Genomic DNA, 23,199 nt, shown 5'->3' on the forward strand with positions numbered 1-23,199 from the left:
TATGATGACCAAAATCTTGTACCACCCTGAAGGGGTGCCTAAATGTACATCCATTTAGAGAAAATCTAAAAGTACAATTTCTTTAATTCTTTAAACAATTATTCATGACACCTTTAACTAGAGTGTTGATTTTAAACCTCCTAGCATGGGCAGGAATACCCTTGTCACTTGTTACACTTATTTGACTCCCACAATGGACAATAAACCTTTGACGTTCCCTATTTACATATGCATTTACATAAATGAGGTCTTCACACGGGAAAGTAGAGACTAAAATCTTTTTACTGCCCACAGGTATGTCTCCATTACTTGCGGTTAATTGGCGTTTAAATCTTCTGGATTTTGCAGACAAAATTTTTGGTGGTGGTTAGGAAAACCACATTTATAACAAAGTTGTGGGCCACGCCGGTCAACTTGATCGGAACGATCGCGGGGGACTGGTGCCCCTCGTCCCCGGCCACGCTGAAAATTGGAACGGTTCTGAGACCGGCCGTTGTTTGAACGATAACTTCTACTTCCCCTGCCCTGAAAGCCCCGTCTGTTATTATTTGAACCACAATTGTGATTAAAATTACCTCTTTGATAATTTTGGTTTACAATTTGAAAATTGTCATTATCATGTGACTGTATAACTTCCTCGACTTTTTACGCTAGGTTGCTGACCTGCTTAGCCAACGCTTCTACAGTGGACGATTCTGAAGTAGGGGGGAGAGACTTTGTTTGCCTTTTGATAAGGTCCAATTCAGCTTGCAAGGCTTGCAGCTGATTAGTCATTTCTTGATTAGCCCGAGGTGCTAATTCCGGAACAACCGCCGTAGTGCTAACTACGGGGTTCTGGTGAGGAATGAGCAACTCAGCAGGAGACGGAAAAAGAGTTTCCTTTCTGAGCCGTATGCAAGAGCTCCGGTTGAAGACCTGCGTTTATATATTTAAGCTGCTTATTCACAGCCATGTTAGGGTCCATCTTAAACAGGAGGGTTGCTTATCCCTAACGTAGGATGATACCGGTTCATCGTCCCTGTGGAACCGATTCTGATCTGCTCCTCGATCTGCAGCTGATCAAGGGAGCGTGTGAATTCTTCAATGAGCTATTTCTTGACGTCCTCATAGCTAACTAAATTGACGCCTTGTTGCTGGCTAATTGCATTAAACCAGCGTAGGGCTGGCCCTCTTAACAATGCCGGAAACACTTGTCGCTTTTTCGTCTCTTCCCAATTATTCAAAATCGCCGCACTTTCTAAACGATCTATGAATTTAGTAACATCCTCCCCCGAGGCACCCTGAAACTGAATGCTCTCGAAAAGGAGGGGATGAACAAAAGGTATTTGAGCCATGGTGGGTGGGTTGATAAGAACTGTTGGACGATTATCAATTTGAATATTAGCCTGCGCGCGTGCGCGACTTCTAGTTAATGGAGGACTTCTGATTGGGGTGGATGAGGCACAAGTTAGGTCCTCCACATCAAAAGACGGACCAACATCATTATTGGCGAGAATGATGAGCCTATCCAATGTGGTATCAAACTCGTCCTCTAAGTCAATAAATGACATAAGGCATTTCTAACAATGGTGACGTACCTTATTAAAAAAAAACGTTAGTAAAAAATTCCGCGAAGAAACAATTCTAGCATGATATTAATGAATTTCAATGTTCATTTATTTCAGAGTGAAATAACTGAAAATTCCACACGCCCAACGCAATTTCGATGTCCGGTTAAAGAAAATAAACTAGGACACTTCTAATTTTTTTAAAAAAAATGAAAAGGCCGCATCAATCCACCACGTAGCTCTAATTTTCATCACATTTCCGTAAAATGGATGAAAAGCCTAAGCATCTCACCACGTAGTGTTACAACATGAGCGCGGAGATCTAAAATAGGGATGTAACTTCCCCCTCCCGATTAATACTGTTGGTGGTAGAGACAGCCCTGAACGATCCATGTACAATTATCTAAATTAACAGAAAAATAAACTCATGGTTCGGTTTAGACTGAAGTGAGCAATGCGAATGGCAGATAAGGGTGTAGAATAGCTTCCCCTGCTCGGTTTAGGAAATAGACCTATAGCTCCTGCTTCTCCGATGATTCCAAGTAAAATACATCGTGTCGCTCTCATGCGCACCTATTTGAACCCTCGCTTGACCTCTCGTCACCTCTAGCCAAAGGCCAGTGTTCTTACCATTTCCTGTAAAAAGCTTATCCTACCCATTTCTGAGCAGCAGCTGACAAGATCTGCCAGGGTCAATATTTGTTAACCGAACGGATATGCGACGCTATAATGTTACGTAGTCTAAACCTTATATTCTATTAAAGAACTAATTAAAGAAGAAGAGGGTAGTTTCTCACATACATTCTTCAAAAAATGTGCCATTGAATGGTCAAAAACAAAATGGTATTCCACGTTTGTCCCCCTTCCTATATATATATATATATATATATATATATATATATATATATATATATGTGTGTGTGTGTGTGTGTGTGTGTGTGTGTGTGTGTGTGTGTGTGTGTGTGTGTGTGTGTGTGTGTGTGTGTGTGTGTGTACAGTAAGACTGCTTTATACTTAACTCAGTTCTGCGTAATTCTGATTTATACGTAAACTAGCTGCTTGCCCAGCGTTGCCCGGGTATTTATTTATCCGAATCTTCTATTAGACAGGAATATAATGAATTCTAACTATAGTGTAAAATGAACTTGGAGTTGAACGGCATTGGGAGTCACTATTCATCTCAGTGTCCCCGAAAATTATGGATTCCACACTAATATCGATCGTTTTACATGTCACCCCTTCCCACCCCCACCCCTAGGGATGCCAGGGGTTGTCTTGGAGTTGAATGGCATTGGGAGTGTCACTATTAATCTTTGCGACCCCGAAAACTATGGATTCCACACTAATATCGGTCGTTTTCGATTATTTTTACATGTCCTTCCCACCCCCACCGCTAGGGGTGCTAGGGGTGTCTTACGCCCACAGTATTTCCTTCCAGGTTGCGAGTGATAGGTGTACCAAGTTTGGTTGAAATCGCTACAGGCGTTCGAGAGTTATGCCGGAACAAACATATATACACATATGCACACATACAGTACATCCATCTTTATACATTCGACTCGTGTACTTTCGAAGGCCACGTCTTGTACGCTCACATGCGTGACCTTCAGCCACGTTGTGGCCGCAATCATATTATAGATGGGGTAAAATATCTGCATGTTGTATTGGATGAAGGGGGACAAGTGAATAAGTTCGCTAATTTGAAAAATTTAAAAAGTAACTTTATGTGTGTATGGTCTCTAATAAGGTACAAATATTCAGAATATTATTGTATATTTTCATAATAATAAACTGAGTAAGTAATAACCGTTTCAAGATAATTAGTTTAATATCTTGCATAAACGAATTCAATAGCGACACTAAATTGGAAATGCAATATTTACGTCTTTTGTCATTTTCAAATTTTTAAACGTAATTAGAAAATATTCATTTTTCGTCATTTCCCTAAAATTCCTACCTTGCCTCTGACGCTTGTATTTTAAAGTACGAAAAGTCTAGCATAATTCACTTACAGTAGTTTTCTGGGTGAAATAAACTTTCTTTAAGTTCCCTAGCAACGTCCGTTTCCATGGTGAACAACAAGAACAGCAAGCTCTAAGGAATTGCATGTCATTATACCCCATAAATATTTAGTTAAAACAACCACGATGTAAATAATATTTTCGCATTGAGTTTACCAATATATACGTAATTGTATCTGGGCTGAAACTTCTTCTTGTGTAGATGTCACCCTTGTTTGAGGCACCTTTTCAAAACCAGGATTTGTTACATCCGTGTGTTACTTATCTGTGAGAAATATAATGTATCTGGACAATTAAGAATTGAAGGAAACAATGTGTGCAAAAGAAATGTCCGTGGGAACGGTTGCTAAGGACGTGAGAAAAGGGCATTTTCACCCTTAAGGAAGGGCCGATTGAACGATTTTTTAATTTTCTCGGTCTTTTGGGACGATTTCATGGGGGTCGTAATCGGGAGTTTTTCGCCTCCGGGGCTTCCTTCATGGAGAACATTTATGTCAGTGAGTCAGTGGGATTGGGGCTATATATATATTGGACTCGCGCACTTTCGACGTGGCCTGTGGCCACGTCTCGTGCGCTCGCCGACGTGGTTCGCTTATTTGGAAAGTTTTGAACGTAAATTTATGTGTGTATGCGCTGTAATATGTAGAAATAATCAAAATATTATTGGTTTCTTTCTTAATAATAAGCTGGGTAAGTAATAACAGTTTTAGGATAGTTAGTTAGATGTTTTATGTAAACGAATTCAATAGCGACACTAAATTGGAAAAGTAACATTTTACTTCTGTAGTCAGTTTTACATTTTTAAACATAACTGAAATAAAGAAATGTTTTCCTTCATTCTTCGCAAATTTCTATCTCTCCTCTGCAATGAATTCTGATGCTCACATTTCATAATTCGAAAACTCTAATACTGTGCACAAAGTGGACTTAAAACACCAAATCAATCAATCAATCAATCAATCAATCAATCGAAAACTCTAGCATAATTCCCTTACAGTAGCATTCGGGGTGAAAATAAACTTTCTTTAAGTTCCCTAGCAACGTCCGTTTCCATGGTGAACAACAAGCACGGCAAGCTCTAAGGAATTGCATGTCATTATACCCCCTAAACATTTAGTTGAAACAAGCACGATGCAGATATTTACGCATTGAGTATAACAATATATACGTAATTGTATCTGGGCTGAAACTTCTTATTATGTAGATGTCACCCTTGTTTCAGGCACCTTTTCGAAACCATGAGTTCATTCATCTGTGTGTTACTTATCTGTGAGAAATATAATGTATCTCGACAATTAAGAATTGAAGGAAACAATGTGTGCGAAAGAAATGCCCGTGGCAACGGTTGCTAAGGACGTGAGAAAAGGGCATTTTCACCCTTAAGGAAGGGCAAAGTGAGCGATTTCTTAATTTTCTCGGCCTTTCGGGACGATTTCATGGGGGGTCGTAATCGGGCGTTTTTCGCCTCCGGGGCTTCCTCCATGGAGAACATTTATGTCAGTGAGTCAGTGAGTGAGTGGTGGGATTGGGGCTTTATATATATTGGACTCGCGTACTTTCGACGTGGCCTTTCGCCACGTCTTGTACGCTCGCATGCGTGACCTTCGGCCACGTTGTGGGCGCAATCATGTTATAGATGGGGATCTTCATAGATCTTAATGACTTTGAAAATGTCTGCATGTTGTATTGGATGATGGGGAACATTATGTATAAGTTTGAAAAGTTTAGAAAGTAACTTTGTGCGTATGGGCTCTAATAAGGTACAAATATTCAAACTATTTTTGTCTATTTTCTTCATAATGAACTGAGTAAATAATAACCGTTTCAAGATAAGTAGTTGGATGTTTTGCATCAACGAAATGAATAGCGACTAAATTGAAAATGCAATATTTACGTATTTTGTTATTTTCACATTTTTGAAAGTAATTGGATAATAACTGTTTTCCGTCAAATCCCTACCTTGCCTCTGTAATAAAATTCTGATCATAGTATTTTGAAATTCGAAAAGTCTAGCATAATTCCCTTACAGTAGTTTTCGGGGTGAAAACAAACTTTCTTTAAGTTCCCTAGCAACGTCCGTTTCCATGGACAACAACAACAGGCACGGCAAGCATCTAAGGAATTGCATGTCATTATACCCCCTAAACATTTAGTTAAAACAAGCACGATGTAGATATTTAGGCATTGAGTATATCAATATATACGTAATTGTATCTGGGCTGAAACTCCTTATTATGTAGATGTCACCCTTGTTTCAGGCACCTTTTCAAAACCAGGAGTTGATTCATCTGTGTGTTACTTATCTGTGAGAAATATAATGTAGCTGGACAATTAAGAATTGAAGGAAACAATGTGTGCAAAAGAAATGCCCGTGGCAACGGTTGCTAAGGACGTGAGAAAAGGGCAGTCTCACCCTTAAGGAAGGGCCGATTGAGCGATTTTTTAATTTTCTCGGCCTTTTGGGACGATTTCATGGGGGGTCGTAATCGGGCATTTTTCGCCTCCGGGGCTTCCTTCATGGAGAACATTTATGTCAGTGAGTCAGTGAGTGAGTGGTGGGATTGGGGCTTTATATATATTGGACTTGCGTACTGTCGACGTGGCCTTTGGCCACGTCTTGTACGCTCGCATGCGTGACCTTCGGCCACGTTGTGATCACAATCATGTTTTAGATGGTGTTGTATTGGATGATGGGGAACATGTGTACAAGTTCGCTAATTTGAAAAGTTTAGAAAGTAACTTTATGTGTGTATGGGCTATAATAAGGTACAAATATTCAAACTATTATTGTCTATTTTCTTAATAATGACCTGATTAAGTAATAACCGTTTCAAGATAAGTAGTTGGATGTTTTGCATAAACGAATTGAATAGCGACTAAATTGAAAATGCAATATTTACGTATTTTGTTATTTTCACATTTTTGAACGTAATTGGATAATAACTGTTTTCCGTCATTCCACTCAAATTCCTACCTTGCCTCTGTAATAAAATTCTGATGCTCGTATTTTGAAATTCGAAAAGTCTAGCAAAATTCCCTTACAGTAGTTTTCGGGGGTGAAAATAAACTTTCTTTAAGTTCCCTAGCAACGTCCGTTTCCATGGACAACAACAGGCACGGCAAGCTCTAAGGAATTGCATGTCATTATACCTCCTAAATATTTAGTTAAAACAAGCACGATGTAGATATTTACGCATTTAGTATAACAATATATACGTAATTGTATCTGGGCTGAAACTCCTTATCATGTAGATGTCACCCTTGTTTCAGGCACTTTTTCAAAACCATGAGTTCATTCATCTGTGTGCTATTGATCTGTGAGAAATATAATGTAGCTAGACAATTAAGAATTGAAGGAAACAATGCGTGCAAAAGAAATGCCCGTGGCAACGGTTGCTAAGGACGTGAAAAAAGGGCATTTTCACCCTTAAGGAAGGGCCGATTGATTGAGCGATTTTTGAATTTTCTTGGACTTTTGGGACGATTTCATGGGGGGTCGTAATCGGGCGTTTTTCGCCTTCGGGGCTTCCTTCATGGAGAACATTTATGTCAGTGAGTGAGTGAGTGGTGGGATTGGGGCTTTATATATATTGGATTACTGTAGGTACCTGCAAAATAAAATTTAAAAACGTGTTAATTACACCTTATTCGTACGTAATGCATTTATACGTAATTCGGTGTTATACGTATTAATTTTCCTAAATTACAATTGATGTGTACGTAACCAAGCTAGAAAAATATCGCAGAAGTGACTGTTTTTAGTTGCTACTGGAAAGAGGAAAAGTTACACGCTTGACCAGAAAGTAAAATTTATGCGGGAAGTGGACGCTAATCCACATAGAACTAAAATGCACTTTTTTATTCAACTCTCAGGAGAAACTATACTTAACATAGCAAATGGTTGTTGTGTATACATGTTTCGTAATCGTGCTCCCATCTGTAGCCTGAAATTCTGAAAGTGGACTTTTTATCCTTAACTACCATAGCCGGATATGGATTTTTTTTCTGGGAGGGGCACAGAATATGCAGCAGGCACGTGAGAGATCTAACACTGGAAATTCACTGACATTTCTAGATATTAATTACAGCACCCCTACATATATATGCAGTTGAACCTGAGTTATACGTATGTCAAGGTGAATAAAAAATAATGCGTATGCGTATACAACATCCTGAATATGTCCCCATCTGCTTCTATATCTGCCTTCTATTCTGTGGAGGGGGCAAAGAGTATAATTTGGGTGAGCACGATGATTGACAGGGCGTTATATCTACTTCAGTCGTCATGGCTATTGTAGTTTCACTTCGAACTTGGGAGCAATGCACAATTTCTTCATCTGAAAAAAATCTCATGTTTCTAGGTATTCTGTCTGGTTAAGAATTTGGCCACAGGGCATAACTTACAGGCCCGCAGCGGGAGCATCGACATAAAGGTGAATAGGGGCTGTGAAGTTAGGGCCCCACACTTTCTTGATCACGGCCGAAGGTGGGGTGATGTGATCAGCACCACGAACCTGGCTGCCTTTACCCCACAGAGTTTCCTCCATGTACCCACTTTATATGACGCTGCGTGGGCGCCGGAGCAGCTTGAACATGTGGGAAAATTCCCGGTTCTCCCCCGCCGCTAATCGAATCCGGGTCTCTCGTATGGTAGACAGACGCCCTAATGACTGAGCCTAACTGGGGGGTTTAGAATTAAACTTGAGACTCAACTTTTGCTTTGCTCCTCAAGTCCTAGAAGATTAAGAAGAGTGTACTTAACTTCTAAATATAATAACCTGAAATTGGGGGGGGAGGAGAAGTGCCACTTTTGCCCTCGCTAAGTTACCCCTAGCCCTCAGCTTAAAGTGGTAAATTTGTTTCTTACGGGTGGGCCCTTGATGATTTTATTACGCCACTCACACAGACATATGCATGGTAGTGCTGCTGTCCCCTCTTGCCGCCCTGGTGGCCCTGTCTCCTTGAGGGAACCAAATTCTTCAAAGTTCCAAGCAAAAACATTATACTCTTCACCAGTACGGCCGAACATCTAATTCTGCACGAGAAATAATCCCCATAGAGATAGGCTATTTTGAAATTTCCGGTGCAGAATGGAGATCACATCCGATAGTTAAAAGTTAAGAGATTTTCTTTATAGTTCGAGGTAAATAGCTTGCGTAACTATTACTGCATTCTAGTTATTATATTTAAAAATGGAGTGGGATAAGTTATATCCTGACTTTTGTTTCTGTGCTATGATATTGAAGGCCATTCTACAATAGATCGGAAGGAACCTATTTGTAACCCGTGGTAATTATGACAACGCCTCTCATGCACATACATATATAAGCTAGGTAAACGACTCGCTGCTATACTTCAACTTCATACTTCCAGCCACTTGTTTCAGTTTGTCCACCAGATGGCGAACGCATCGATGTTGAGATTCTTCTTAGGACTTGTGGTTGTCGTATCCACTTTCAGCAAATGTCAAGGTACGTAATATTTCAAGTTATATTATCGCGTTACTCAATACTAAAATGGCATGTGTAAGGCTACAATAAATATACACTACGCTGCTGATACAGTAAATGCACATAACACTATTTCAAGTCACTGAACATATGTCAAAATTTGGTATGAAGTTACAAATATAAGCTTAGAGGAAATAAAACTTGCGTGCCCATCGCGTGGGTGAAGGTGGGCTCTAGCTCGCCATCCTGAGTGCCAAAATAAGTTAGAAGGGAATTTTTTTAGAATCATTTATAGCAGACTTACGCTTGATTCACTTCTACGCTCAAGCAACGCTCAGATCACCCGCCACTCACGCGTCGCTCACGGTCAGAGGGTATCCACACTAGCGATAAAGCTTCGCTCCGCTGAAGGTACGGTCATCATCAGTCTGGTGTTGGTTTCTTGCAGATTTCTCTGGTATTAAGAGCTTGCCGGTTCTGCTAATTACGATGTTTAAGAGTTTTTCAACGACCGACTTGACTGTTATAGCACTGGCGTTAGACGAAAATGAAAAAGAAGAAAAAGAATTACTAAAGCGGAAATGTTATGGGTTCATGCAATTAGTGAAAGCCGCAAAACAAGACAAGTTTAGAACCTCATCTGAAAAAGAAGAAAAATTCATTGTAATTTTAGTATTTATATTAACATATTTGCAAATTTGTATAGAAGGAGGGATTAAATAGGCCAGTGCGTCAGTGTGATTGAAACATAACTGTCGGTTTGATCATGCACACGAAAATGATGCAACAAATTGGAAAGCAAGAAAAGGTCCAAAGAACTGATGGATCATATTTGTGGTTAGTTTCCTCATTGATTTTTTTTTCACTGGCATAGACTGTCACACACTAAACATACTGTATAACACACAAAACACGAATAATTCGTGTAAGTGTGTTAGGATTCTCTACCAATTTTCATTGGCACGTAAAAAAGTAGTTTGACATAATGACCTCTATGCACTGTAGAACTTTGTGTAGTGGCATGCTTTATTTAAATGTGGTTAGTATAGTACATTTCGAGACTCTAGAACAATTGTTTTACGTCCACTATATGGTCATATAGGCTAACAGGGACTGGACCTACAGTTTAAAGTGGGATCCGAAGCACTGTGCAATGTGCCTCCAACGGGTATCGAAACGGGGAGACCTTGATAACAAAGGCGACAACGTTACCACTACCCCATAAGAAGAGGTCCGATAAAGAGACGGGCAAGTACACTTCAAGACGACTAATTGGCTTTGTTTATTTTACTTCGCTTTTCTGCAACCTTTGGCTAATCACGAAGATGAGGATGATTGATCATAAGATTAGATGCATTAAGTGTACTGTGGGAATTAACGGGTGGGATACCGGGGATCAAAAAAAAAATTCCCGGAATTTTTTTTTTATCTCTGCCAGGAATGTTTTCATGCACCTCATATAAATGAAATTGAAAGCATATTCTGTACATAGAATACCATATCTTAACTATGTAATAAACACAATGGAAAAAGCATTCGCACCATTCTGCAATTTTCCAACTTCACAGCTAACAGCAAACTGTTTTCTACTTACCGTATGTCACCGCATAATCGTAGCAGATTTTATGAAAGAAAGTACGGTGCGACCATACACGAGTCTTCTTTTTTAAACATAATTGTGTCTGTATTACCCAGAACTTAAAAATAATTTATTATTAAACTGTCTCTGGTGCAAAATTAAAATGAACGAAGTTCTTGTGAATATACATTAAAATTGTACATAGTCAAAATTGACGAACATAATTTATACGTGAAAGTTCAGCGAATATCTTTCTCCGGTCTGAAAAAGTTAATACATTAGCTTTTATTATTTTGTGTATTTTATCGAAATATTGCACTTGAGAAAATTTACTACGTATGTACAAATTTACATACCCCCCAAAAAAAACTACCTCCGAAAATGAAATCACAAGTACGCCAGTAAGTGGGCATCTCCCTGAAGCAAAAAAAACTTAATTCCTAAAGTGATTAAGTGACAGTCACAAACATATAGGGACAACCCGAGCCCCACAGATTATGTATTATACTGGCTGTGCGCCAAAACACCAGAGGCTCGCTAGTTTACAAAATGCAGTCCAGGGTGTACTACATGGAATGGGGGTTGACATCTGGGTGTTTCGGAAAGCGTCACTTCTTACACTCCACTTCAAGATAAGACCGAGAACGAGACAATCATTTACATTTATAGACGAGTACTATACACTATACCCTGTCCCAGCTAACTGTAGAGAAGGGCCGCGCATAGCGGCAGAGGAGGAGGACGGAAATCGAGTGGTGAAAGCGCAGCGTTGCCAACCGTACAGTGCTGACCGTACATGTACGGACGTACGGTCCAGACCTTAGTCCGTAAGTTAAATGTATGGTTTGTCATAATTTACACTTGCTGTTTTATCCCTAATATTTCCCTAAGAAATTCTTAAACCAAGCGTACGGACCTGGAAACAAAAATATGGTCCGTTTGCCATGTGCGTACGGTATTATGGTTTTCAAAAGTTTGCAACGCCGACAGGGAGAAGCTGGGAAAGCGGTAACTCCAGTCGTCCATTACGCAATCCTGTTTCTCTCACTGTTCATTGGTGGAGCCGTCTCGCGTCACTACTTGCGCAGAGACTTGCGCAAATTGATGTAATGATTATTTCTTGCATGTAAACATATGTAGGTGAAATGGATGCCAAGGATGGAACTATGCAAGAGAAAGGAGGTGTCAATGCTGAACGATATCTGCAACTCCTAACAGATGTGTTGGAGAGACGTTTACGATATGCCATTAGCAATACGTCGGAGGTTCTACTTCCCCTCATTTCGGTTTATGTGTGCGAGAATGGCTGAATGGGAACCTTATTGGACAATGGATAGGTTGTCGAGGACCTGTGGAAAGGTCCCCATGGTGCCCAAACATCACACCCCTAGATTCTCTCCATGGCGGCACTTTAAATGTCTTGTATACAACATACGTCCTGGTTCAATTGATGATCTCAAAGAAAACATTCGCGCTTCTTGCCACGCTATCACACCAACAATTTTATGCAATGTACACTCGCGACTATCAATTGGAAGTTCAAGCAAAACATAATCGCATTTCCACATCTTCTAAGCACCATGTTTACAAGATCTCACACACGCATGCACATATTATTGGTCAAGAGAACCAACAAAATGAAACACCTCAAGACTTTTATTCTTGTTTGTATCTTAACCAAGTCTGCGACCACATATTCAAAGTCTGACTTGAGCTTCTTCACTATCAATAGGAAACAATGCAAGATTGGAGACTCGCTCTTGCCTACCACAAAATATCTTCTTGATTAATTATATCAGTCCTCTCTCATTTCGTAACTAAGGATCGACATCATTCATTTATGGCCCGTTTCATTTCTCCTTCCTTGTGGAGGCCCTTTTATAGACGAATCAGGTTGTACAGTCACGGATACTTCTGGATTGTAATAATCCCATTCAAAGTCAATGGGGTTGATTCAACCCAAAAATGTATGTGACTGTACGTGGGTTGCAATTTTTTCATTCCTTACTTGCATGAGAATCGAATTCGTACACTGGACTGTAATCAAAGATATGAGCCTGGTGACCTTGTAAAATGCAAATATATCTTGTAAAAACATATCATAAACTACAAACTGTTTTTACTATCACTATTCCTGTTTTACTCAGATTGTAAAGATTACAATTTTACAACTCGGCGTTATCGAAGTTTACACTCATGTAGGTCAAGATGTACTTATTTTCGTTTGTGCAGAAATATTTTACGAACACAAACAAAATGCTGATTTATATGATTTCACAACATTCCTATTTTTGACAACACATTTCAATACATCTACTCTTTAGTTTTAAATTATACGATACCGAGGAGGTCATGTCCGTGCATTTGGATGATAATTTTATCCAAACGATTTGAACTTCATTCTTCCAAATAAGTCTTTAAGTTCTGCCTATGACGTCACAATTCTAACTCGCTAGTTGTCAGTAAATACCTACCAAACGACGCTTTTTATTTCTTGCCGATTTGAAATCGAACTTCCGCATTTCCTGTTAATTATAAGACGTTAATTATAATTGTAGGTACTTGTGTTATCGTTGATTGTGTTTGAAGGTAATATGATATAAGAATTGACCTTTTCCTCTCTTCGGACACTTTTGTCACACTGTTACAGAAAACCTGTTTGTAAAATCATATATGAGGAATGAACATTTTAAATTTGGGTCATTCGATCACAGCTCCCAACCCAACCATCTCAGATATTCATGAAATTTTGTAGGTTGCGACAGGACATGAAGTAACTAACGTACATGTGTAAAATTTTAGCCCTCAGTGATACAAGGTGTTCGTACAGCAGGGTTGCCAACTTCATAAAAATGTCAGATTTATGCTTCCAAGGTCAACCAAAAAAAATACAACTTTTCTTCTAAGTATATAACTTTCATCTTGGGCTTATTTTGAAGCTAAGGGAGGATAGTTTTCATAAAAAGTAGTCATATCAAAATATTGAAATTTTCATTGCAAGATCACACGATGTGATCTCTGATCTTGAATACCTATACTGCTTTTCCGGATTCTCTGGAGTAGCGACGCGCAGAGGGGAAAGCTTGTGGGCGGGGCCAGACTAGGTGGGGAAGGGTGCGGAATGAAAGCAACAAAGTGCTGCGCGGTTTAACGGCCGTAAAGCAAAACGCTTTCTGCTGCCAATTTCTTCTTTTATTCTTAACAATGACCAGTTTATTTTACACTGTGTACAAACTCTTTCTTTTTATCCTACGAAAAACGCATCAGTTTTAGGTTTTCCAAGTTAACCTTACCATATAATTATTTAGTCCTTGGAATTAACAATGTCACAACATTATTTTGCACTTTTTCTACTAGATGAGGTCCTACCCACAACATAAACAACTTTTGGATGGTCTTATCCAGTGATTAGCTTAAGGAATGGTTTTTAACCATCTCGAAGTCTCCAACTGTCACTGTCTTGTCACTTTCCCGTCTGTTTTATATTCTTCGACAGCTTCTTCTTCTCCCTGGCTTGGGCTAAGAATAATTTGGACTTCCAATCCGGTTGGGCTTCTTCCCGCTCGGGCCAATTGAAATGTGTTAGGATCTCTGTGGGTATAGGATGAGGATGATTGAAGAATAGTCCAGTGGTCTCAGAAATAGAATAATTAATCAGCAAAACAACTGGAGGCGTATGTTACCATCAGGCTTACCAATAATTAAGGTGCTCATACAAGATGAATATCAAGGCACAGTAACATCTCATTGTTTCCACTTTATCAGATCTTCTTTCAAGAGCTTTCTTTAGGCTATAGGTATGGGATATGGAGATCGATGCACAGGTTCTGTTGTGGAGTGTTCAATCTCACACTGGAAGTTTGTAATAGTACCAGGTCTCTCGGAAAATACATCTCTATGCTTCATAAGACTTCTTTAAATTGGCTACTACCCCTTTCGCATAAAATTTCATTCGCATTGACCTTCTGAAGAATGTCGTCAGGACTAGCCGTCCAATGATCGACATGGGGATCTTCATGGACTTTTCTTACACACGTCCCTGTCGAAGATCCATTATTTACGAGGTCCTGCTCTACCGGAACTCCGTCTACAGTGAGGGATAACTTCTCGCGCTGTAGGTCAATTCCTGCTTCATATTTCCTGAGGAATGGGTAGCCCAAAATAAATCAGCTTCGAGACCTTTCAAGACAAACATGTCCTCCAATAAATTTCTTCCAGCAATCTCTAGAGATACTTGTCTACATCCCACAACTCTAGTTTTGTTTCTCCCAGTGAAATCAATCAGCCTAACATCTAGACATGGTTGTAACTGCAATGACGGCAACTTCTCTTTAATCTTCTTCCAAATGGCGTAGCTCATGAGATTACAGTCGCTTCCAGTGTCCAGAACACAAATCAAATCAACGCCTGTTACAGTTAATTAACGGAGCCCTGGGTAAATTTTCCTTTCTAACTGTCTGTTGTAGTGCTCTATCTAAACTTTGTTCTCCTTCATTGAGAGTCAGCACAACAAAAAGATGATTGTCTTCACTATTTATAACATTGTCATCTGTTCCCAGAGAAGTCCAAGATTTTAGCCCAACCGTGATCGGGAACGAAGAATTCACGTTGGGCGGCTGGCTAAATCCGACTGCATACCACTCGGATTAGCACTAGTCGATGGTGCCCAACGAAAGTCTCTTGTTATGTCGACGCTTTGACGTTGCTCGTTCGTCAAACGTGAAGCAGAAGGTTCAAACGGAGGCGCCGTCTCTCTGAAGTTACTGGGTTCAGAGGCGTTACGTGAAGAGTCACGGGAATGGTCTTCTGGATCAGATCTGGAACGACGCGGCCCACGTGCGTAGTTGTTCCTGCCATCCCTTGTAGGAGGATTACGCCGCCTGTTGTAATTGGAATAATCATTTCTATGGTTCTGGGTAACTTGTCTGACCCGGAGGGGGGGAGGGTTGGTTTCCAATTCTATTTTGTCTAGGAGCTTTCCCTGACCAGCACCTTCTCTATTCCACACAGGCTTCCAACTGTCCTGTTCCTCAAGCACCTCGAACCTTTTCAAAAAGTCGGCTAGCTGCCGTACAGTTTGAGGGGAATTAGCTAGACTCAGACTGCGAGCTCTATACGGAAGCTGGGAGATGATTAAATTCACAATCTCAGGTTCTATGTAACGGGCAGGCAGATTGCGGTAGGCTGAGTAAATAGACCAGGGATATTCCTCCATGCTCATACCGGACTGCTTTAAGTATCGGCGAGATCTCACTGCTGTCAGCTGCCTCTCTTTGGCCTCTTCTGAAGCATATTGTTTGCGAAAACGACGGCAGAAATCAGAATAGGACTTGAACTCTAACTGGTTTGCTCGAAACCAATGTTCAGCCTGGCCCTTGAAAAGCCGAGGAATAATTTCCAATCGGTATTCGTGTGGAATCTTCATTAAATAAAAATTGCTCAGCATTCTGGGCTTCCAGGTCTCCCTTGAACTTCGACAAGGAATTTAGGTCTGCCATCCTTGGAGTTCCAGTCATTGCTGATCGCTGAATTGTTGGTGGCGACTCATCTGGCCCGCTCCTTGAATTTCCATGCCTTCGTGTTCGCTTCCTGATTTTTACTTGATACTGAGAGTCAGAGCTGGTGCTGGAAGAGGAGGAACTGCGATCTTTCTTTTTTTCTAGACGTTTCCTCTTTGTCCTTTCTTCATAAAGACTGTGCCGGGCCCTGCGAAATTCACGCTCTATGTAACCTCTGTCATCGCCTGAAAGACTAAAGGTAGGTGGAATAGCAGGGGCCACTTCATTAGCTCTTGAATCACCAGTAACTCGCGGGCGACAGACTTGTTTCTCTTCTCTAGTTTTGCCCGACCCTGTGGCCGAGTAGTTAGCACATCGCGCTGCGACGCCAAGGGTCCCGGGTTCGAATCCCGCTCGGGCTTGGTTGTTTGTGAATGTCCATTCATCAATTTCATCATTTCATCACTCATCCCCATCTTCGCAAATTAGCCAAGAGGCACAAAACGCGAAGTAAAATAAACTAAATCAATCAATCAATCAATCTTCTCTAGTTTTCTCTCCACCGGCTCGGTCCATCGCTTCATTTAGTTCACTGTTCTCAGCAACTGCAGACGGGTGACCAGCTGTTCGAGATCCAATTTCTATTTCCGTTTGCCAGGAAACGTGCATACTCTCTAACTGATCTGTAAGTTGTTCTACTTGAGTCTTTATTTTCTTAACATTCTTGCTTCTTTGAGACACAACTACTGAAATCTGACTAATATTTTCTTGGACCTCAGCCCGGAACTGTATTTTGTCAGTCTCGGCCTCGGCCAACATCTGTTCTATTGTCAGCTGTTTTTCAATAATCCTATTGCACTCTCCATTGAATCTCGAGTTAATATCCTCCACATCTGTGCGAACATTTTCCGTGGCTTTATTTACATCGGCTGCCGAGCTACGCCGGAAGTCATCAAAGTCTATCTCTCTAGCCTGCAGGATTTCTTCAGTGAATCGCGCCCTAGTTCCCTCGTTCTCAGACTTCAGTTGTTGAATCTCACAGGACATCTCGCCTATTTCAGCTCTTAATACTTTTATAGATTCATCGTGCTGCTTACCGATATCATCCTTTAGCAACGCACATTGTCTGAGGATATCTTCCTTTAATATGTCAGATTGTCTACAGATATCAGCCTTCCGTGCTTCAGAGTGTTTACACATATCAGCCTGCAATGTTTCAGACTGTTTGCAGATATCAGCTTTCAGTGCTTCAGACTCTTTGCAGATATCAGCTTTCAGTGCTTCAGACTGTTTACACATATTAGCCTGCAATGTTTCAGACTGTATGTATAAACTGAAAGGTTTTATTCTTTATTTATTGCTATTATAATGCAAATATACTTGAGACGAAGGCGAGAATTTCACTTTGTCGATGAATTGACTCAACTAAAACGCATAAACCCAATCCGTGGCTATCGGCATGCCTATGATCACATAAGCCTAGCTTGCGCCCCGAACAACCATACCAAGATGTATGCACAACACCGAGGAGTTCTTCTTAAGTTTAAAAGCTTCGTCGATCCGTGGCGAAAGTGTGTGTTGTCTTATGTCTTACGCGATATCCTCGCTTTTATACTATTTAGAGAACACAGATTCAAGTACAGATGAATCACTCACTATTTACAAAAAGATTCTACCAACAAAACTGACATCTACGCCCGTTTAGAAATACAAATTCGTATAGTGCACTCTCTCAAAGAAAGATACATTAAATTACCCATAATGTAGCATAAAATACAATAAACAATAAACGAAAGATATACATTACAAACAAGATGCATTACTACATATAATAACAAAGAAATTACGCTTTCTTTCACAAAAATAAATACATTAGTGACATATTTTCTACTGGTGACGTCACATAAAAATATGGATCATATCACCTTTATGTAGAAATTATATTTTCTCTTGCAGCGATTATATATCTGCTTGTTGACCAGCGCCAAGGTAATATTGTGAACTGAATGTTTTAATCGGGTTGCACGGTTATGTATGTATCGTAGTGGCAAGGTACATAGAGATTAGGTAAAGCCATCCTAAGATTGCCGATCTTGCACGAACACGTGACGTCACCAGAGAGGGAGTGAGCTCGGCTGAAGCAGACGGCTCCTAGCATTTATATTGGAGATTCAGAGAGCGAAAGTATATTATTACTTTTAGGATGGGGAAAATATTAATTGTCATCCTTGAAGATGGTATTGAGGCATCCTTTTAATGATTAGTAACATAATTGAAAACGCGCTACTTTTAAAAGGGGGCAAAGTACATGTGAAAAATGTATTTTGAAAATCCATATTCCTGAAACTTTCTGACCGATGCGCTACAAAGAAAGTTGCGTGTTCTCCTTTAGAATTTCGTCATTTTACAAATCGTAATATAATTTTAACAAAAACGTGGCATGCTAGAGAAGAATTAAAGAGTTTAAAAAAATAATTGATTAATAGATTTTGTTTATTTTACTTCGCTTATCTGTCTCATATGGCTAATCGCAAAGATGAGGATGCGTGATGATATGATGAAATTGATGAATAGAAAGTAGACCCGTGCCCGGGCGGGGATTCGAACCTGGGTGCCCTTGGCATCGTAAAGCGTTGTGCTAACCACTTCGCCACGGAGGTCAGCATTACAAGGAAATAAACAGAAAATGACAATCATATGGCATCTATGTTTTAATATGCGAGGAGGTTATTGAAGTAACAAATAATTATTACTAGATGTTGTGATGAAAAATATTTATATATCTGAAATATCGAGAGTTGAACTTGCAGTCTCTAAATGTACTTTTAGGGTTACGCAAAACCTATACTCAAAATTGCTAGTCGAAATTTATAAGCTATTAAAGTAGACCTAAATAGAGAATTGACAAACACCAATTGGAGCTCGGTGGAGCTCGCCTTAATGGATTTCTCTCGTAAGGCATGAGCTCCATTTTCTGGCAGTGTTGCCAGCCCCTTACTTGAAAAAATCACCAAGGTTTTTTTTGGGTCTAACCTAGCCTAAAGCAAGGAGCTGGCAACCTTTTTCTCGCAGTGTTGTCAACACCTTACTCGAAAAAATCACCAAGGTTTTTGGTCTAACCTAACCTAAAGCAAGGAGCTGGCAATTTTTTTCTCGCAGTGTTGCCAACACTACACCCGAAAGTAAAGCTTGGTGGGGCTTGCTTTAATGGTTTGCTCTTGTAAGGCATAAACCCCCCCCCTATTTTCGGATACAGTATTACCAACATCTTACTCGAAAAAAATCACCAAGGTTTTTGGTCTAACCTAACCTAAAGCAAGAAGCTGGCAACCTTACTTAAGACTTGCCTTACAGTGCATAAAGCAAGGTTGCCAACCTACTGGTACTTTTGCCATAGCTTTTTACAAAAAAAAAAGAGAGAGGAGAGAGAGAGAGAGAGAGAGAGAGGGAAGAGTTAAACAACCGACAGCTGCCAACACCCACCCTAACCTAACCTAACCTAACCCACCCTAACCTAACCTAACCTAACCTAACCCACCCTAACCTAACCTAACCTAACCTAACCTAACCTAAAGCAAGGAGCTGACAACCTTACTTAAGACTTGCCTTACAGTGCATAAAGCAAGGTTGCCAACCTACTGGTATTTTTGCCATAATCTTTTACAAAAAAGAGAGAGGAGAGAGAGAGGGAAGAGTTAAACAACCGACAGCCTACCTACAGCTTTTTTTTGTCTAACCTAGCCTAAAGCAAGGAGCTGGCAATCTGGCTTGAGGCTTGCCTTACAGTGCATAAAGCAATTTTTGCCAACCTACACACACTAAACAAGGAGAGCCGGCAACAAATATGTACTGCCGTAAAAGAGAGAGAGATGGGTGGATGGTAATATAGTATGTGTGTGCGTGTGCGCGTATAATATGTAGCATTATTAACTAGTGTGTGTTGGCAATTTACTTACAACTAAAAAAAAATAGAGATGCCAACTTTGCTGTAAGATGAAGAGACAGAGAGAGATTTATGGCTGGCAACGGTGGTGGGCGATGTCCTCCCTCTTCTGTGCAATATGATATTATGATGTTACTGTAGTTTTTGACGGGGATTACGAGTTAACTAAAAAAAAAAAACCTGCAACTAGAGAGAGTTGCCAACACACATACGCTATTGTAAGAGAGATGGATGACTGGGAGGGGCAGCATTTCTGGCTATTCACAGTGGCGGATGTACTTCCTGTTGTTTTAAAAGCTAACAATAATGATGGAATTTCATGCTGACAGAGCGGATTTCTACTAGTCCACGTTGTTAACCTACATATTACTCCTCGACTAATAAAACTAGAAGCTTGAGGGCATTAACATTAGACCGTCACAGACTTTCACATTACCCATCACTGATGCCGCCAGAACCAAGTTTCCTGCTTCTATTCATAAAACAAAAAAAAAAAAAAAAAAAAAAGACGGGGAGAAAAGAAACATGTACACACTTCCGTCACTATTTTATAACAACTAGGGGAAGTGGGGCGGGAGGCGGACATGTAACGGGAGATCACACAAGCGAGCTTCCTCTACATATTTGAGGAAAACAACGCCACCCATATATAAATAAACCCCTCTAACTAACACTAATTAGAATTAGCCTACAAAATTTTTCTCGTAAGGCATTTTTTTTTTGTAAACACTCTACCACCAACAGATCACATATAAATAAACATACCCCGAAAAAAAGGAAAAAAATGCGCTCCATGAAAAGTTGCCCTGTGTGCAAGAGAACCATGTCAAGCCAACATTTTGCAAGACATTGTCGCACCTGCGTGCCAGGCAAGCATTTGGCTGCCACCGAACCATGTCCCAGGTGCGACAAACATATTACTATTGGTCATCTGAAAAGGCATATCACAACATGCAAAGTCGTCGTCGGAGCACCTGTTCTACAACCGTCGACCAGCTCGACCAAGAGGAAAGCGGTAGCCGACTCGCCACCACCCGCCAAACGCGTCAAGCCTGCGATGAAAGCAGACCGGTCTGCTTTCGGAGGAATATTAGAAGATTATGTCCTATTGTCGGACGGCTCTTGCGATGTTCGTAGCTTTTTAGAGGAGAAGCGAGCAGAGATAGTTTCTATTCTTAGTAATGCACTGGCTACGCACTCCTCCACTAAATTCTACGGTACGCTATGTTGCACATACAAGAAGCCGACCGATGAAAGATACACTTTCTTTCATGCAACGAAAGCAAAAACGCTGCATCTGGCGGATGGTGACAGCATTGGGGAAATTTACGACAAGTTTACCGAAGAGCTGCTTGTTAAACAGGAGGAGCACGAGGCCACAGGCTCGGGCGGTTCGCTGTGTGGAGAACCCCATAAATTGTGTGTTACTTTTAGTCAGTTTGCACCAATGTCCGGGTCTAGTTACGTCCCTCTACCACCAGATGTTGCAGCAAAGAAGGCTGTTCTGAATATTCAGAACAGGGATAACAAGTGCTTCGTCTGGTCGGTGCTAGCAGCGTTGCACCCCGTCGACTGGAAAAATCAACCGCGTCGCGTTGGCCACTACGAGCAGTACGAGTCGGAGTTGGAGGATGCAATGGTGGGAATCGACTACCCGGTGGCGCTTTCGGATGTTGGCAAGTTTGAGGCACGTGCTCGCAACTTACAATTAGCCATAAACGTTTACGGTCTCACCGAGAACAAAAATGAGGTCCACCCCATCCGGGTGAGCAACGTGAGCAACAACAACGAGGTACGAGAAATCAACCTCCTGCTCATGAAGAATGAGACACAACACCACTACACCCTCATTCGCTCGCTCTCCCGGTTGATGTCGAGTCAAAAAAGCAAGCATCATGGTAGCATAGAAGTTTGTCGAAGGTGTCTGATCACTTTTGACAACCAACAACAAAAACACCAGAGCTTACAAGGAGAAAACATCGCTGCCGAGAAGCTCGCTCGCCACATGCTATACTGCAGTACCAACAAACCTGCACGAACTATTCTACCCAATCCTGATGCGACAGAAAAATTTAGCATGCATAGCGCCATGGCAAAGCATCCTGCCATCATTGTAGCAGACTTCGAAGCCTTCCTCGAACCCCTCTCCACCTGCTATCCCGATCCCGAAGTTTCTTCCACCACCCCTTACCAACTCCACGAGGCCTCGAGTTACGCCTACGTTGTGGTGTGGCGAGACCGACGTGTTGCCCCCGAGCCGTATGTCTATCGCGGTCCCGACCCGGTCAAGCACTTCTTGCAGAGGATGGTAGAGGAGGCCCAAAAAATAGGAAAAGTGTTGCTGTCCCCCAAGCGCATGCGACGACTTTCTCCTAAGAATAAGCGTAGGCACGAGGAGGCAACCAACTGCCCTGTTTGCAACTTGGTCTTCTCCGACGATAACAGTAAAGTGCACCACCACGACCATTATGGTACTGGTAGCTACATCGGTCCGTGGTGCAACACGTGCAACTTAAAAGCTAGGGACCCGCGCTTTATTCCCATCTTCTTTCACAACGGCTCGGGATACGATTTTCATCACTTGGTACCCCATCTCGGCTACGATGATAGTCGTATCAGGGTCTTAGCACAGAACGAGGAGCGCTACATTAGCGTGAGTAAGTGGGTGTCTATCCCCGAATTGGAAGCAACTATCGAGCTTCGGTTTCTTGACTCGCTGCGTTTCCTCCATGCAAGCCTTGATGCTCTTGCAGGCAAGCTTAGGGACGAGCAGCTGACTATCACTGCAGCTAGTTTTCCAAACTTGGATGTTGGGCTCATCAGACGTAAGGGGGTCTACCCCTACGAGTACGTAACGGACCCCGACAAGTTCAAGGAAACATCGCTCCCTCCACAGGATAAATTCTACAGTCAGCTGAGAGGCTCTAACATAACAGATGAGGAATACCAGCACGCCCAGTCCATGTGGAAAGAGTTAGGTTGTCGAAATTTTGGGGATTATCACGACGCATATTTAAAGCTTGACGTGACGCTCCTCGCGGACGTTTTGCAGGCGTTTCGCGCGACAGCAATAAACATCTACCACCTAGACTCTGCCTACTTCTACAGCCTCCCCGGACTGGCATGGTCGGCCATGCTGCTCACGACCAGGATTAAACTCC

At 41.2% G+C, this 23,199-nt stretch overlaps 1 protein-coding gene across 1 annotated transcript in view; it reads left to right on the forward strand.

Moving 5' to 3' along the window:
* The first annotated feature begins 8,914 nt into the window (after nucleotides 1-8,914).
* The window catches only part of LOC145987764 (phospholipase A1 4-like), a 58,775-nt gene continuing 44,490 nt past the window's right edge, over nucleotides 8,915-23,199 (forward strand). The window contains exon 1 of the mRNA XM_083122438.1: nucleotides 8,915-9,039. Coding sequence (XP_082978564.1) covers nucleotides 8,967-9,039 — 73 coding nt within the window. The 5' untranslated portion in view covers nucleotides 8,915-8,966. The remainder of the gene's footprint in view (nucleotides 9,040-23,199) is intronic.

This window comes from Lepisma saccharinum, chromosome 5, assembly GCF_977018435.1.
Source record: "Lepisma saccharinum chromosome 5, izLepSacc3.1, whole genome shotgun sequence".
Taxonomy (NCBI): Eukaryota; Metazoa; Arthropoda; class Insecta; order Zygentoma; family Lepismatidae; genus Lepisma; species Lepisma saccharinum.